Source organism: Callionymus lyra, chromosome 7 (assembly GCF_982586985.1).
Source record: "Callionymus lyra chromosome 7, fCalLyr1.hap1.1, whole genome shotgun sequence".
Taxonomy (NCBI): domain Eukaryota; kingdom Metazoa; phylum Chordata; class Actinopteri; order Syngnathiformes; family Callionymidae; genus Callionymus; species Callionymus lyra.
In genome coordinates this window covers 43,385-57,088 of record NC_141824.1, presented here as the reverse complement: position 1 = coordinate 57,088, position 13,704 = coordinate 43,385, and the positions used below count along the sequence as shown (strand labels likewise).

The window sequence follows — 13,704 nt, the reverse complement described above, 5'->3', positions numbered from 1 at the left end:
TAATCTCGTGAACATAAATGATTTGACATGAAACAAATGGACGACAAAAGAAAGTTTTGAGTCACAGGAGTGAGTTTTACTAAAATATCACCTGCTGACACATTATTGAAGAAAGTCTCTGTTAGGAAATATATATCTTTGTTTACATAGTTTATTATTTTAGTGTATTATGTTTCAAATTCATTTTTCAAATCCACATTCATCATGTAGAAATAATGTGTATCTAAATAGATATTTCACGATCATCAACATAATCTGATTTTAAACCTGCTTGTTATAAACTAATTTACCTAAATGTGATTTTTTTGTTACATATGTTTAAGTCACATTCATTTAAAGGCATCTGTGCATTGATTTACATAAAGTATGAATTATATGTTCATTTCTACTGTGACAAACCTCGTCTGAACATGTTCACGAGCAGAACTAGATTTTCTAAAACAAGATCATCTACTAAAATATTGATGATAAAATCCTCTAAATGTCCTGCTGATCACTTTTTACACACATTTGTCCTAATGTTGCTTCAGGAATGAACGTGTTTCGTCTTTAATGATCCTTCTTCCTGTTCTATGACTTTACATCCACTCGTTCTACTAAATGACAATTACACACTTACTGTAGTTTTTTCTTTGTATTGTCCTGAAGTGTCGTTTCAACACGACCAGTCGTCTCTTGTGACAAAGTGAACATGAATAGCATTTTTTACATGCAAACACTTTTGCTTGTAAATATACGACCTAAAACAATCGTCATCAGTCGTCAGTCAAATGTACTTTAATCGCGTCACAAAGTGGAAGGAAATGAAAGAAGAAAACCCTGGTACTGCGTTTTTAAGACTCAAGTTTTGAGCATGTTTTCCTCTCCCTTCTCGTGTCTTCAAACGCCTGTCTGACTGTGCCGACCTTGATCCTCAAAGAAAGGTCATCGTGGTCCGAAGAAGAAAGTGACCTCAGGGGGTCTGAATGTTTTCACCTCAAACAGAGCTTCAGGCTCACGGCGAGAGCAAAAGTACACTCAGAAATAAAGTGTGTATCAGAGGACATGATTATGTCCAGAAAACCAAGAGTGTACATGTTTGCTTAATATTTAGAACTTTATTCATGTTTGTTTGAATGTTTTATGAGCTCCGGCATCACTGAGTGACATCGTCACGTAAAATAAAGCCACACAAACAAAATATTCTAAAGCAAAGCAAATGTTCTATTTAAATACATTCCCTGGGATCTGTATTCAGTTAAAAAACTCACATTGTCTGTTTACTTTAATATCGTTAACTTACTAATACCAGGTGTGTTTTCACAGTTTTGTACATAGTTTCTTAATCATCGTCTTCTGCAGACTTTGGCTTCGGGAACTTCTTCAAGCCTGGTGAGCCTCTGGCCACGTGGTGTGGGAGTCCACCCTACGCGGCTCCTGAGGTCTTCGAGGGCCAGCAGTACGAGGGCCCGCAGCTGGACATCTGGGTGAGAATGAATTTGACCAACGATCATTTTTAAATAATTTGAATCCTTCCGTGACTTAAGTTATATGATTTAAATCAACTGAAATCATGCAATAGACACATATTTAGATGATATGATATGAAGGTTGCATGTGTTCGGATCCGTCCGTGACTTAAGATGCGTCCGAACAAGAGGACACTCGTGACCCAGGAGACTCTTGTGTTGGATCAACATGTGGTGATGCTCCCTCACAGAGCATGGGTGTGGTGCTGTACGTGCTGGTGTGCGGCGCGCTGCCCTTCGATGGACCCACGCTGCCGGTCCTTCGCCAGAGGGTCCTGGAAGGACGCTTTCGTATCCCATATTTCATGACTGAAGGTACGATCGTTGATTTGTGATTATCTTTCCAAACAATATATTTGATGAGCCTGAAGTCAAGTTATTTTGTCTCAGTTTGTCAAAGCGCTGCAGCTCAACATCTGCTGCTGAACTACGATTAAGGCCAGAGCTGGAGCTTGTTATGTAACCTGGAACATGACCAGCAAAGCTTTCCAGCAATAAGGCTGTTTATCTTTCAACAGATACTTGCCTTCCTGACTCATTGCGTCTGTGAGGCTTCTTCCTGTTCATCTGTCCATAGATCTTCTTTTTTCACCGCATTACGTCTGTTCCCCGCAACCAGAGATTTGACCAGATTTGTTGAAGTTAAAACCATGAACACACGAGTGAAAAGACGCGTCATGTTCGCACACAGAAAAGGGAAGCAGTTCTGACAACATCACAGAACTTCAACTGGGAATATTTAGCTTCGACAAGTTCGATCATAAACTTCAACGTTGGAGAAGTTACGCCTCAAAGGAACATTTTTACCGATACAATGATTATTAATGAATATTGAATTTATTTGCCCAAATGTTGGTTAGTTAAGCAGCGCTTTGGTTGTTGAACATCATGAGGATCTAAGGTAAGGTAAGGTAAAACTTTATTGATCCCTCAGGAGGTCTCCTTTGGGAAATTGTTTTTTACCAATAGCCAGCAATTTTTCATAAACAATAAAAAATAATACATAAAAAATAAAATAAGAAGAACATAAAGAGGAAGAACAAGATGACACAATCTAAGTCTAAAGACAAAGACAAAGGACATAGGTCAAGGAAAGAAAAACAACAAAGACAAAGATACAAAGACTAACATGGAACAGAACATCCAGATACTTTCACTCCACTCCTGCCCCCGAACTCAGAATTGTACAATTTAATAGCCCGAGGGATGAATGAGTCCCTGAGTCTATTTGTTTTGCACCTGGGTAGGAGCATTCGTGCACTCATTCTGCTTCTCTGCTCACTGATGACAGTGTTCAGAGGATGACTGTCATCATCCATGATGGACAGTAGTTTGTTCAGTGATCTCCTCTCAGCAACTGTCACCAGTGAGTCCAGCTTCATTCCAACCACAGAACCAGCCCTCCTGATCAACCTGTATAACCTGTTGACACTCCTCTTGGACACATTTACACCCCAACACACCACAGCATAGAACAGGACACTGACACTATCTCAAGATAAACAACCAAACACAGCATAACTTTTATTGTTTAACTTTTATGCAGGTTCTCTCAGACCTGCTGCCCACAGACCGTTTCACTCTGAGACGATCATTGTGGTTTTACGAGTCTGTATGAAACGTTTTCGACAGTCTTGTACTGACAATGAATGTCCCTTTTTATTCCCGATGGATGGATAAATAAATGGATGGATGGATGGATGGATAAATAAATAAATAAACGGCTGGATATATATGCACTTAATTAATCTTCTGGATAAATTGTTTTTCCAGCTCACAGCAATGCAGATTTTATGTTCATAAAAACAAGAACAAAGTGCAATAAAAAGAACAAAATGACAAAATCTAACTATAAAGAACATGGATCAAAGAAAAATGACAAAAAAAGGTAACAAAGATTAACAAAGAATATAATCATCTTTTAGCTTCTGACCTCAGAAGTAAACATTCTAATAACACGAGGAATGAATGAGTCTCTGAGTCTATTAGTGTTGCATCTTGGAGGAGCATTGGTGCTCCAAGTGTTCACTGATGACAGTGTTGCATCATGGGAGGACAGTAGTTTGTCCAGTGATGTCACCAGTGAGTCCAGCTTCAACCACAGATGATCGACCTGTTGACCTGTTGACCTCTTCCTGGACACACACCCAGCCCTCCTACGACAGTAACTTCTACTTTATATTGACCGACTGCTGAACAAACATGAATCTGAATAAATAAAAACACTAACTTTCATTGCATCGTGAGTTTTAACCACAGTTGTCTGTGACATCATATTGAAATAAACAAGATGATTTATCTTCACTTATCTTGATCAGACGTGATGAACACGCGAGACTTTATGTTGTTTCTAGAATCATTTTGACCCGTTTGTTGTCGAGATGAAGTGAAGAAACCACGATTGGTTTTCGTGTCACTTTGAAAAGTGTCCAAAAGCAAGTTTGAAGCGAGTTTTAAAATAGAACATTTGTAAAATATTTATTTGAGTGGATTTTTTAACGCTGTCATCAAAAACTTGATAAAAGATGAGTAAGGTAAAACGTTATTGATCCTCAGCAGGTCTCCTTCGGGAAATTGTTTTTTTCCAATAGCCAATACATACAGCAATGTTTTAAAAAATAAATCAAAAATAAATCAAAATAAGATAAGAACAAGAGAAATAAAGAGAAGGACCACAAAACTGACCAGAAACAGTTTCCTTCAACTGAGAAAAATCTCTAAACTTGGGAAAATGTTGTCACAACATGATCTGGATCTTATAATCCATGCGTTTGTTTCTTCTCGTCTGGACTATTGTAACAGTTTGTTTTCATGTCTTAACAAGAAGGATCGTCTCGTCTGCAGTTGATTCAGAACTCTGAGCCGCTCTAGTAGAAGAACTCACATTTCTCCTTCAAACTCTTCACTGGCTTCCAGTTTCTTTCAGGATCAACTTTAAAATTCTGGTTCTTACTTTCAGATCTATTCATGGTCATACCTTCATGATCTGATCCAGACTTACACCCCAGCTCGGGCTCTGAGGTCTGTGGATCAGAATCTACTTATGGTTCCACGCACACGGTTCAGGACCAGAGGAGAGAAATCTTTTCAGGCTGTTGCTCCTAAGCTTTGGAACGATCTTCTCTCTCTTTGCGCTTGATGGATTTACTGACTCCTTTAAGAAACATCTTAAGACGTTTCTATTTGTTCAGGCTTTTCCTTGATTTTCTGGAACTCCTGTGTTGTTCTCAGTATTATCTTGATCTTTAAAGTATATACTTTTTCGAGTATTGTTTTGATTGTTTAAGCGCTTTGTGACCCTGGTCTAGAAAAGCGCTATATAAATAAATATTACTTACTTACTTACAATTACATAATCTAAGTCTAAAGATAAAGACAAAGAACATAGGTCAAAGAAAAACAACAAAGACAAAGATACAAAGACTAACACAGAACATCCAGATTCTTTCACTTCTGCCTCCAAACTCAGAATTGTACAATTTAATAGCCCGAGGAATGAATGAGTCCTTGAGTCTATTAGTGTTGCATCATGGGAGGAGCATTCGTGCTTTCATTCTGCTTCTCTGTTCACTGATGACAGTGTTCAGAGGATGATGTCATCATGATGACAGTAGTTTGTTCAATGATGGCTCTAGAAAAGTCCAGGAACACGATCCTCACTGAACCGCTTCCTTTATCCAGGTTGGAGTAGGTCCGATGCAGGAGGTGATGGATGGCATCTTCCACACCAACTGCTGGCTGGTAGGCAAACTGCAGGGGGTCTTGCGCGTGCTGGACTTGTGGCCTGAGATGTTTGAGGACCAGCCGCTCCAGTGTCTTCATCAGCTGCGAAGTCAGTGCCACCGTCTGTTATCGTTCAGCTCGTTCGGATCTTTTTAGGGACTGGAACGATACAGGAAGTCTTCCACAGAGTTGGTACTTTCCCCAGCCGTAGACTGAGGTTGAAGACATACTGGAGTGGCTCAGCTAGTTCAGCAGGTCTTTAGCAGTCGAGCAGACACCTTATCAGGACCAGCAGCCTTCCCTGGACGAGTCCTCCGAAGTACATCCTTTACCTGGAGTGACGTGAAGCTGGGAAGTGGTTGTGTGGAGCTGAGGGGGCACAAGAAGGTGGGGCAGGTCCTGAGGCGGACATCAGTGACAGTGAGGTGACCTGCTCAAACCTGTTGAAAAAGTTGTTTAGTCCATTTGCCTCCTCCACCGTGTCCACTTGGTCTTGTGTCCAGTGATGGTTTTAACATCATCCCAGACCTATATATATATATATATATATATATATACATACATATATACACACACACACATTAGTAGACGCTTGAGCATCAGAAATACACTTTCCTGCCACAGGACGACTGACGACAGTGAATGACTTGTTGAGCCTCTGAATGTTGCTAAAATCTTCTTGAGCCTCACACGACTCCCTCCATAAAACTTTATCACGGGAAGAATGTTTGCACCGGGATCGTACTGAGGTTGAGTCACGGTGACGTAATGTTCCAGGCTCAGAACAAAGTACCAATCAATGTTCCAGGCTCAGAACAAAGCACCAATCAATGTTCCAGGCTCAGAACAAAGTACCAATCAATGTTCCAGGCTCAGAACAAAGTACCAATCAATGTTCCAGGCTCAGAACAAAGCACCAATCAATGTTCCAGGCTCAGAACAAAGGACCAATCAATGGTATCAATCAGCAGCTCCTCACACCAGCATGTTTGAGAAGGTTTGAATCACATGTACAAAGAAGTTTACAATTCAGGTGAATCAGCATTAAGATTTGAGGTGATATAGTTTGTACTTTGAACACATAAATCTAGACCAAAATGTTCATCAAAGCCACATGTTCAGGATGTTGCTAAGCATGCTGGGAGGCAGGAATGATCCAGGTCTGCCTCACCATCGGCTCGATGCCAGCGAGACTGAGATCCTGTGAAACCACCAGCTGTGTGACGTCAAACTTATCCAGTTGTTAACTGGAGGTCATGGGTTCTCATTAGAGGGATGTGGACGATTCAGAACACATTGTTGAAATCAACGAGATTCTGTTAAAATGATGTCGTTACGTTAAAGTCTCACAGACAGTGTTGACTGAATAATTCATTGGATATTTATTAGGGTTTGATTGTGTCGCTCAAGTCACTTGAATCTGTTCTTGATGGTTTTTAGGTAGAACTTTATTGATCCTCAGGACGTCTCCTTCAGGAAATAGTTTTTTCCAATTAGACACAACAATAAAGACTTTATTATTCATACAAATAAGAACAAGGAGAAATAAAGAGAAAGAACAAGATGATAGAATCTAAGACTAACATAGAATAGAATGTCAAGATACTTTCACTTCTGCCTCCAAACTCACAATTTTACAATTTAATAACACAAGGAATGAATGAGTCCTTGAGTCTATTAGTGTTGCATCATGGGAGGAGCATTCGTGCTTCATCTGCTTCTCTGTTCACTGATGACAGTGTTCAGAGGATGATGTCATCATCATGATGGACAGTAGTTTGTCCAGAGATCTCCTCTCAGCAACTGTCACAATTTACAATTTATTATATATATAATATAATTTATATGGTTTACAATTTATATTTAGCATGTCAAGCAATATCTTTGCAACTATGTTCCTTGAGAATGTCCTTGTGAAGAACATTCTTTAAAATTCATTGAACCCGTTTTCAACAAATTAAATTAAAATATTCTGTTTATTGTTGAAGTTCAACTAGTATCAACTCTGGTGTCATTAAACATCAACTAGTATCAACTCTGGTGTCATTAAACATCAACTAGTATCAACTCTGGTGTGATTAAACATCAACTAGTATCAACTCTGGTGTCATTAAACATCAACTAGTATCAACTCTGGTGTCATTAAACAACAACTAGTATCAACTCTGGTGTCATTAAACATCAACTAGTATCAACTCTGGTGTGATTAAACATCAACTAGTATCAACTCTGGTGTGATTAAACATCAACTAGTATCAACTCTGGTGTCATTAAACATCGACTAGTATCGACTCTGGTGTCATTAAACATCGACTAGTATCGACTCTGGTGTCATTAAACATCGACTAGTATCGACTCTGGTGTCATTAAACATCTACTAGTATCGACTCTGGTGTCATTAAACATCGACTAGTATCGACTCTGGTGTCATTAAACATCGACTAGTATCGACTCTGGTGTCATTAAACATAAACTAGTATCGACTCTGGTGTCATTAAACATAAACTAGTATCGACTCTGGTGTCATTAAACATCAACTAGTATTGACTCTGGTGTGATTAAACATCAACTAGTATCAACTCTGGTGTCATTAAACATCAACTAGTATCGACTCTGGTGTGATTAAACATCAACTAGTATCAACTCTGGTGTCATTAAACATCAACTAGTATCGACTCTGGTGTCATTAAACATCAACTAGTATCAACTCTGGTGTGATTAAACATAAACTAGTATCAACTCTGGTGTGATTAAACATCAACTAGTATCAACTCTGGTGTGATTAAACATCAACTAGTATCGACTCTGGTGTCATTAAACATCGACTAGTATCGACTCTGGTGTCATTAAACATCGACTAGTATCGACTCTGGTGTCATTAAACATCGACTAGTATCGACTCTGGTGTCATTAAACATCGACTAGTATCGACTCTGGTGTCATTAAACATCGACTAGTATCGACTCTGGTGTCATTAAACATCGACTAGTATCGACTCTGGTGTCATTAAACATCGACTAGTATAGACTCTGGTGTCATTAAACATCTACTAGTATCGACTCTGGTGTCATTAAACATCGACTAGTATCGACTCTGGTGTCATTAAACATAGACTAGTATCGACTCTGGTGTCATTAAACATCGACTAGTATCGACTCTGGTGTCATTAAACATCGACTAGTATCGACTCTGGTGTCATTAAACATCGACTAGTATCGACTCTGTTGTCATTAAACATCGACTAGTATCGACTCTGGTGTCATTAAACATCGACTAGTATCGACTCTGGTGTCATTAAACATAAACTAGTATCGACTCTGGTGTCATTAAACATCGACTAGTATCGACTCTGGTGTCATTAAACATCGACTAGTATCGACTCTGGTGTCATTAAACATCGACTAGTATCGACTCTGGTGTCATTAAACATCGACTAGTATCGACTCTGGTGTCATTAAACATCGACTAGTATCGACTCTGGTGTCATTAAACATCGACTAGTATCGACTCTGTTGTCATTAAACATCGACTAGTATCGACTCTGGTGTCATTAAACATCGACTAGTATCGACTCTGGTGTCATTAAACATCGACTAGTATCGACTCTGGTGTCATTAAACATCGACTAGTATCGACTCTGGTGTAATTAAACATCAACTAGTATCGACTCTGGTGTCATTAAACATCAACTAGTATCGACTCTGGTGTCATTAAACATCAACTAGTATCGACTCTGGTGTCATTAAACATCAACTAGTATCGACTCTGGTGTCATTAAACATCAACTAGTATCGACTCTGGTGTCATTAAACATAAACTAGTATCGACTCTGGTGTCATTAAACATCAACTAGTATCAACTCTGGTGTCATTAAACATCAACTAGTATCATCTCTGGTGTCATTAAACATCAACTAGTATCGACTCTGGTGTCATTAAACATCAACTAGTATCGACTCTGGTGTCATTAAACATCAACTAGTATCATCTCTGGTGTCATTAAACATCAACTAGTATCATCTCTGGTGTCATTAAACATCAACTAGTATCATCTCTGGTGTCATTAAACATCAACTAGTATCGACTCTGGTGTCATTAAACATCAACTAGTATCTACTCTGGTGTCATTAAACATCAACTAGTATCTACTCTGGTGTCATTAAACATCAACTAGTATCTACTCTGGTGTCATGTAGTGAATGTTCTTCAAGACGCAGTAACTTCTCATCATGACCATGTTTTACACTTATTACTTTACAAAGATGCTCTTAAACTTTGTTTATACAACAAGTCCCTTGGAGGTGGAGACTATTGATGACGCACGGTGACAAACCTCCATGCTTGTGGTTATTTAGATTTAGAAACAGCTTCTTTCTTCTGACCATCAGACTGTTGAATGAAAATATGACTTGAGTTATGAAATATTTAAAATATGTATTTATTCTATTTATAACATATTAGCACTATAGTTAACTTACTTGTATTCATACTTTATATACATTGTTACATGTTATATATTTATTCTGCTTAATCTCTCTGCTGTGTTTTTTAACGGTTGCCAGTTTTACTGCTGTTTTCTGTGCAATGACAATAAAAGAAAGTCTAAAGTATTATAGTCAACAAGATTTCATCTCCAGATAAGTGTTGACAGTGGGCGGAGCTTAAGATAAATTTCTAATGTCAGTATTTCAATGAAAAGAGTTTTGTACAAACAAACACTTAACACACTTAGTTCAACGTTAAGCGGTCATGTGACGGAGCAGCTCAGCACCTGATCATGTTCTTCCAGACTGTGAGCACCTCATCCGGAGGATGCTGGTTCTGGACCCGTCCAAGCGTCTGTCCGTGACTCAGATCAAGGAGCACAAGTGGATGGTCTCGGACGTTCCGACGCAGCGACCGGTTCTGTACCAGCCTCCGGTGCCGGCTGAAGACGACGTTGGGATGGGCGAGTACAGCGAGCAGGTCCTGCGCCTGATGCACAGTCTGGGCATCGACCAGCACAAGACTGTGGAGGTAACACCGAGGTCCTGGAGGTCACGAGGAATCATCTCATGCTGCATCTTCTTCAGTCTCTGAGGAACAAGAGCTACAACCACTTCGCTGCCATTTACTACCTGCTGGTGGAACGACTCAAGGCTCATCGCTGCAGCTTCCCTGTGGAACAGAGGCTCGATGCCCGTCAACGGAGGCCGAGCACCATCGCCGAGCAGACCGTCGTCAAGGTAACGAGGGGTTCGCTTGAGATTTAGCTCCTGTATAATCTGCAGATGTTCCATAAAGAAGATCTTTGACTCCCTCTGACCCTCATCCCACTGACAGACTTCATCGGGTCTTTTTCTTTAACCTCAGTCCACAGGTTCGGCCCAGGTGGGTCTCCTGCCTCCAGGGGTGCGTCTGCTGCGCCCCCCTGCTGTGCCTCAAGATGCTTTCACCTTCTCCACGACCTCCACGACCATGGAACACAGCTTCATGGTGGAAGACGTCAACACGCCGAAAGTAGGTCCCAGTTTTGTTTGTTTTTTATCTCATGCGTGTGTGCGTGCGTGCGTGCGTGCGTGTGTGTGTGTGCGTGCGTGCGTGCGTGCGTGCGTGCGCGTGTGTGTGTGTGTGCGTGCGTGCGTGCGTGCGTGCGTGCGTGCGTGTGCGTGTGTGTGTGCGACAACATTCCGATGCAGATGGTCGACAATGCTTGTGTTGCTGCAGATTCATGTTATTGTTGCTTCGATCACATGATCCCTCATGGAATGTTGCTCGTGTTCTTTTAACCTCAATGAACGCTTGAGGCTCCTGGTGTTTACAGTGATGTGTTGTTTTAGTGTTTTTATTTCAACGAAGCGTCACATGTTTTACAGAAATGTTTAATTACTTTACAAACGTACAAATACTGTGTTTCCTTCACATTGTTTCCGTTTGTTTTTTGAGCATCTATGGAAATATACATTTTTGAACCACTTTTTTATTCTCATTTTCATCACTTGAGAACGGCATCGTTTGTTTGACCAGCAGGGGTCAGTAACGTTCAGATAGAGATCATGTGTTTGACCAGCAGGGGTCAGTAACGTTCAGATAGAGATCATGTGTTTGACCAGCAGGGGTCAGTAACGTTCAGATAGAGATCATGTGTTTGACCAGCAGGGGTCAGTAACGTTCAGAAAGAGATAATTTGTTTGACCAGCAGGGGTCAGTAACGTTCAGAAAGAGATCATGTGTTTGACCAGCATGGGTCAGTAACGTTCAGATAGAGATCATGTGTTTGACCAGCAGGGGTCAGTAACGTTCAGATAGAGATCGTGTGTTTGACCAGCATGGGTCAGTAACGTTCAGATAGAGATCATGTGTTTGACCAGCAGGGGTCAGTAACGTTCAGAAAGAGATCGTGTGTTTGACCAGCATGGGTCAGTAACGTTCAGATAGAGATCATGTGTTTGACCAGCAGGGGTCAGTAACGTTTGTTTGACCAGCAGGGGTCAGTAACGTTCAGAAAGAGATTGTTTGTTTGACCAGCAGGGGTCAGTAACGTTCAGAAAGAGATTGTTTGTTTGACCAGCAAGGGTCAGTAACGTTCAGAAAGAGATCATGTGTTTGACCAGCAGGGGTCAGTAACGTTTGTTTGACCAGCAGGGGTCAGTAACGTTCAGAAAGAGATTGTTTGTTTGACCAGCAGGGGTCAGTAACGTTTGTTTGACCAGCAGGGGTCAGTAACGTTCAGAAAGAGATCATGTGTCTGACCAGCAGGGGTCAGTAACGTTCAGAAAGAGATCATGTGTTTGACCAGCAGGGGTCAGTAACGTTCAGAAAGAGATCATGTGTTTGACCAGCAGGGGTCAGTAACGTTCAGAAAGAGATCATGTGTCTGACCAGCAGGGGTCAGTAACGTTCAGAAAGAGATCATGTGTTTGACCAGCAGGGGTCAGTAACGTTCAGAAAGAGATCATTTGTTTGACCAGCAGGGGTCAGTAACGTTCAGAAAGAGATCGTTTGTTTGACCAGCAGGGGTCAGTAACGTTTAGAAAGAGATCGTTTGTTTGACCAGCAGGGGTCAGTAACGTTCAGAAAGAGATCATTTGTTTGACCAGCACGGGTCAGTAACGTTCAGAAAGAGATAATTTGTTTGTCCAGCAGGGGTCAGTAACGTTCAGATTGAGATCATGTGTCTGACCAGCAGGGGTCAGTAACGTTCAGATAGAGATCATGTGTTTGACCAGCAGGGGTCAGTAACGTTCAGATAGAGATCATGTGTTTGACCAGCAGGGGTCAGTAACGTTCAGAAAGAGATCATGTGTCTGACAAGCCGGGGTCAGTAACGTTCAGATAGAGATCATGTGTTTGACCAGCAGGGGTCAGTAATGTTCAGAAAGAGATCGTTTGTTTGACCAGCAGGGGTCAGTAACGTTTGTTTGACCAGCAGGGGTCAGTAACGTTCAGAAAGAGATCATGTGTTTGACCAGCAGGGGTCAGTAACGTTCAGAAAAAGATAATTTGTTTGACCAGCAGGGGTCAGTAACGTTCAGATAGAGATCATGTGTTTGACCAGCAGGGGTCAGTAATGTTCAGAAAGAGATCGTTTGTTTGACCAGCAGGGGTCAGTAACGTTTGTTTGACCAGCAGGGGTCAGTAACGTTCAGAAAGAGATCGTTTGTTTGACCAGCAGGGGTCAGTAACGTTTGTTTGACCAGCAGGGGTCAGTAACGTTCAGAAAGAGATCATGTGTCTGACCAGCAGGGGTCAGTAACATTCAGAAAGAGATCATGTGTTTGACCAGCAGGGGTCAGTAACGTTCAGAAAGAGATCATGTGTTTGACCAGCAGGGGTCAGTAACGTTCAGAAAGAGAGCATGTGTCTGACCAGCAGGGGTCAGTAACGTTCAGAAAGACATCGTTTGTTTGACCAGCAGGGGTCAGTAACGTTCAGAAAGAGATTGTTTGTTTGACCAGCAGGGGTCAGTAATGTTCAGAAAGAGATTGTTTGTTTGACCAGCAGGGGTCAGTAACGTTCAGAAAGAGATCGTTTGTTTGACCAGCAGGGGTCAGTAACGTTCAGAAACAGATCGTTTGTTTGACCAGCAGGGGTCAGTAACGTTAAGAAAGAGATCATTTGTTTGACCAGCAGGGGTCAGTAACGTTCAGAAAGAGATCGTTTGTTTGACCAGCAGGGGTCAGTAACGTTCAGAAAGAGATCGTTTGTTTGACCAGCAGGGGTCAGTAACGTTCAGAAAGAGATCGTTTGTTTGACCAGCAGGGGTCAGTAACGTTCAGAAAGAGATCATTTGTTTGACCAGCAGGGGTCAGTAACGTTCAGAAAAAGATCGTTTGTTTGACCAGCAGGGGTCAGTAACGTTCAGAAAGAGATTGTTTGTTTGACCAGCAGGGGTCAGTAACGTTCAGAAAGAGATCATTTGTTTGACCAGCAGGGGTCAGTAACCTTCAGATAGAGATCATGTGTTTGACCAGCAGGGGTCAGTAACGTTCAGA

General features: G+C 41.1%; 1 protein-coding gene across 2 annotated transcripts in view; it reads left to right on the top strand.

Annotated features, from left to right (window-relative positions):
• Positions 1–13,704, top strand: part of sik2b (salt-inducible kinase 2b) — a 59,725-nt gene that overhangs the window by 26,997 nt on the left and 19,024 nt on the right. For both annotated transcript variants that reach the window (XM_087794799.1, XM_087794798.1), the window contains exons 5-9: positions 1,342–1,466; positions 1,700–1,823; positions 10,020–10,246; positions 10,303–10,455; positions 10,583–10,729. In XM_087794799.1, coding sequence (XP_087650925.1) covers positions 1,342–1,466; positions 1,700–1,823; positions 10,020–10,246; positions 10,303–10,455; positions 10,583–10,729 — 776 coding nt within the window. The remainder of the gene's footprint in view (positions 1–1,341; positions 1,467–1,699; positions 1,824–10,019; positions 10,247–10,302; positions 10,456–10,582; positions 10,730–13,704) is intronic.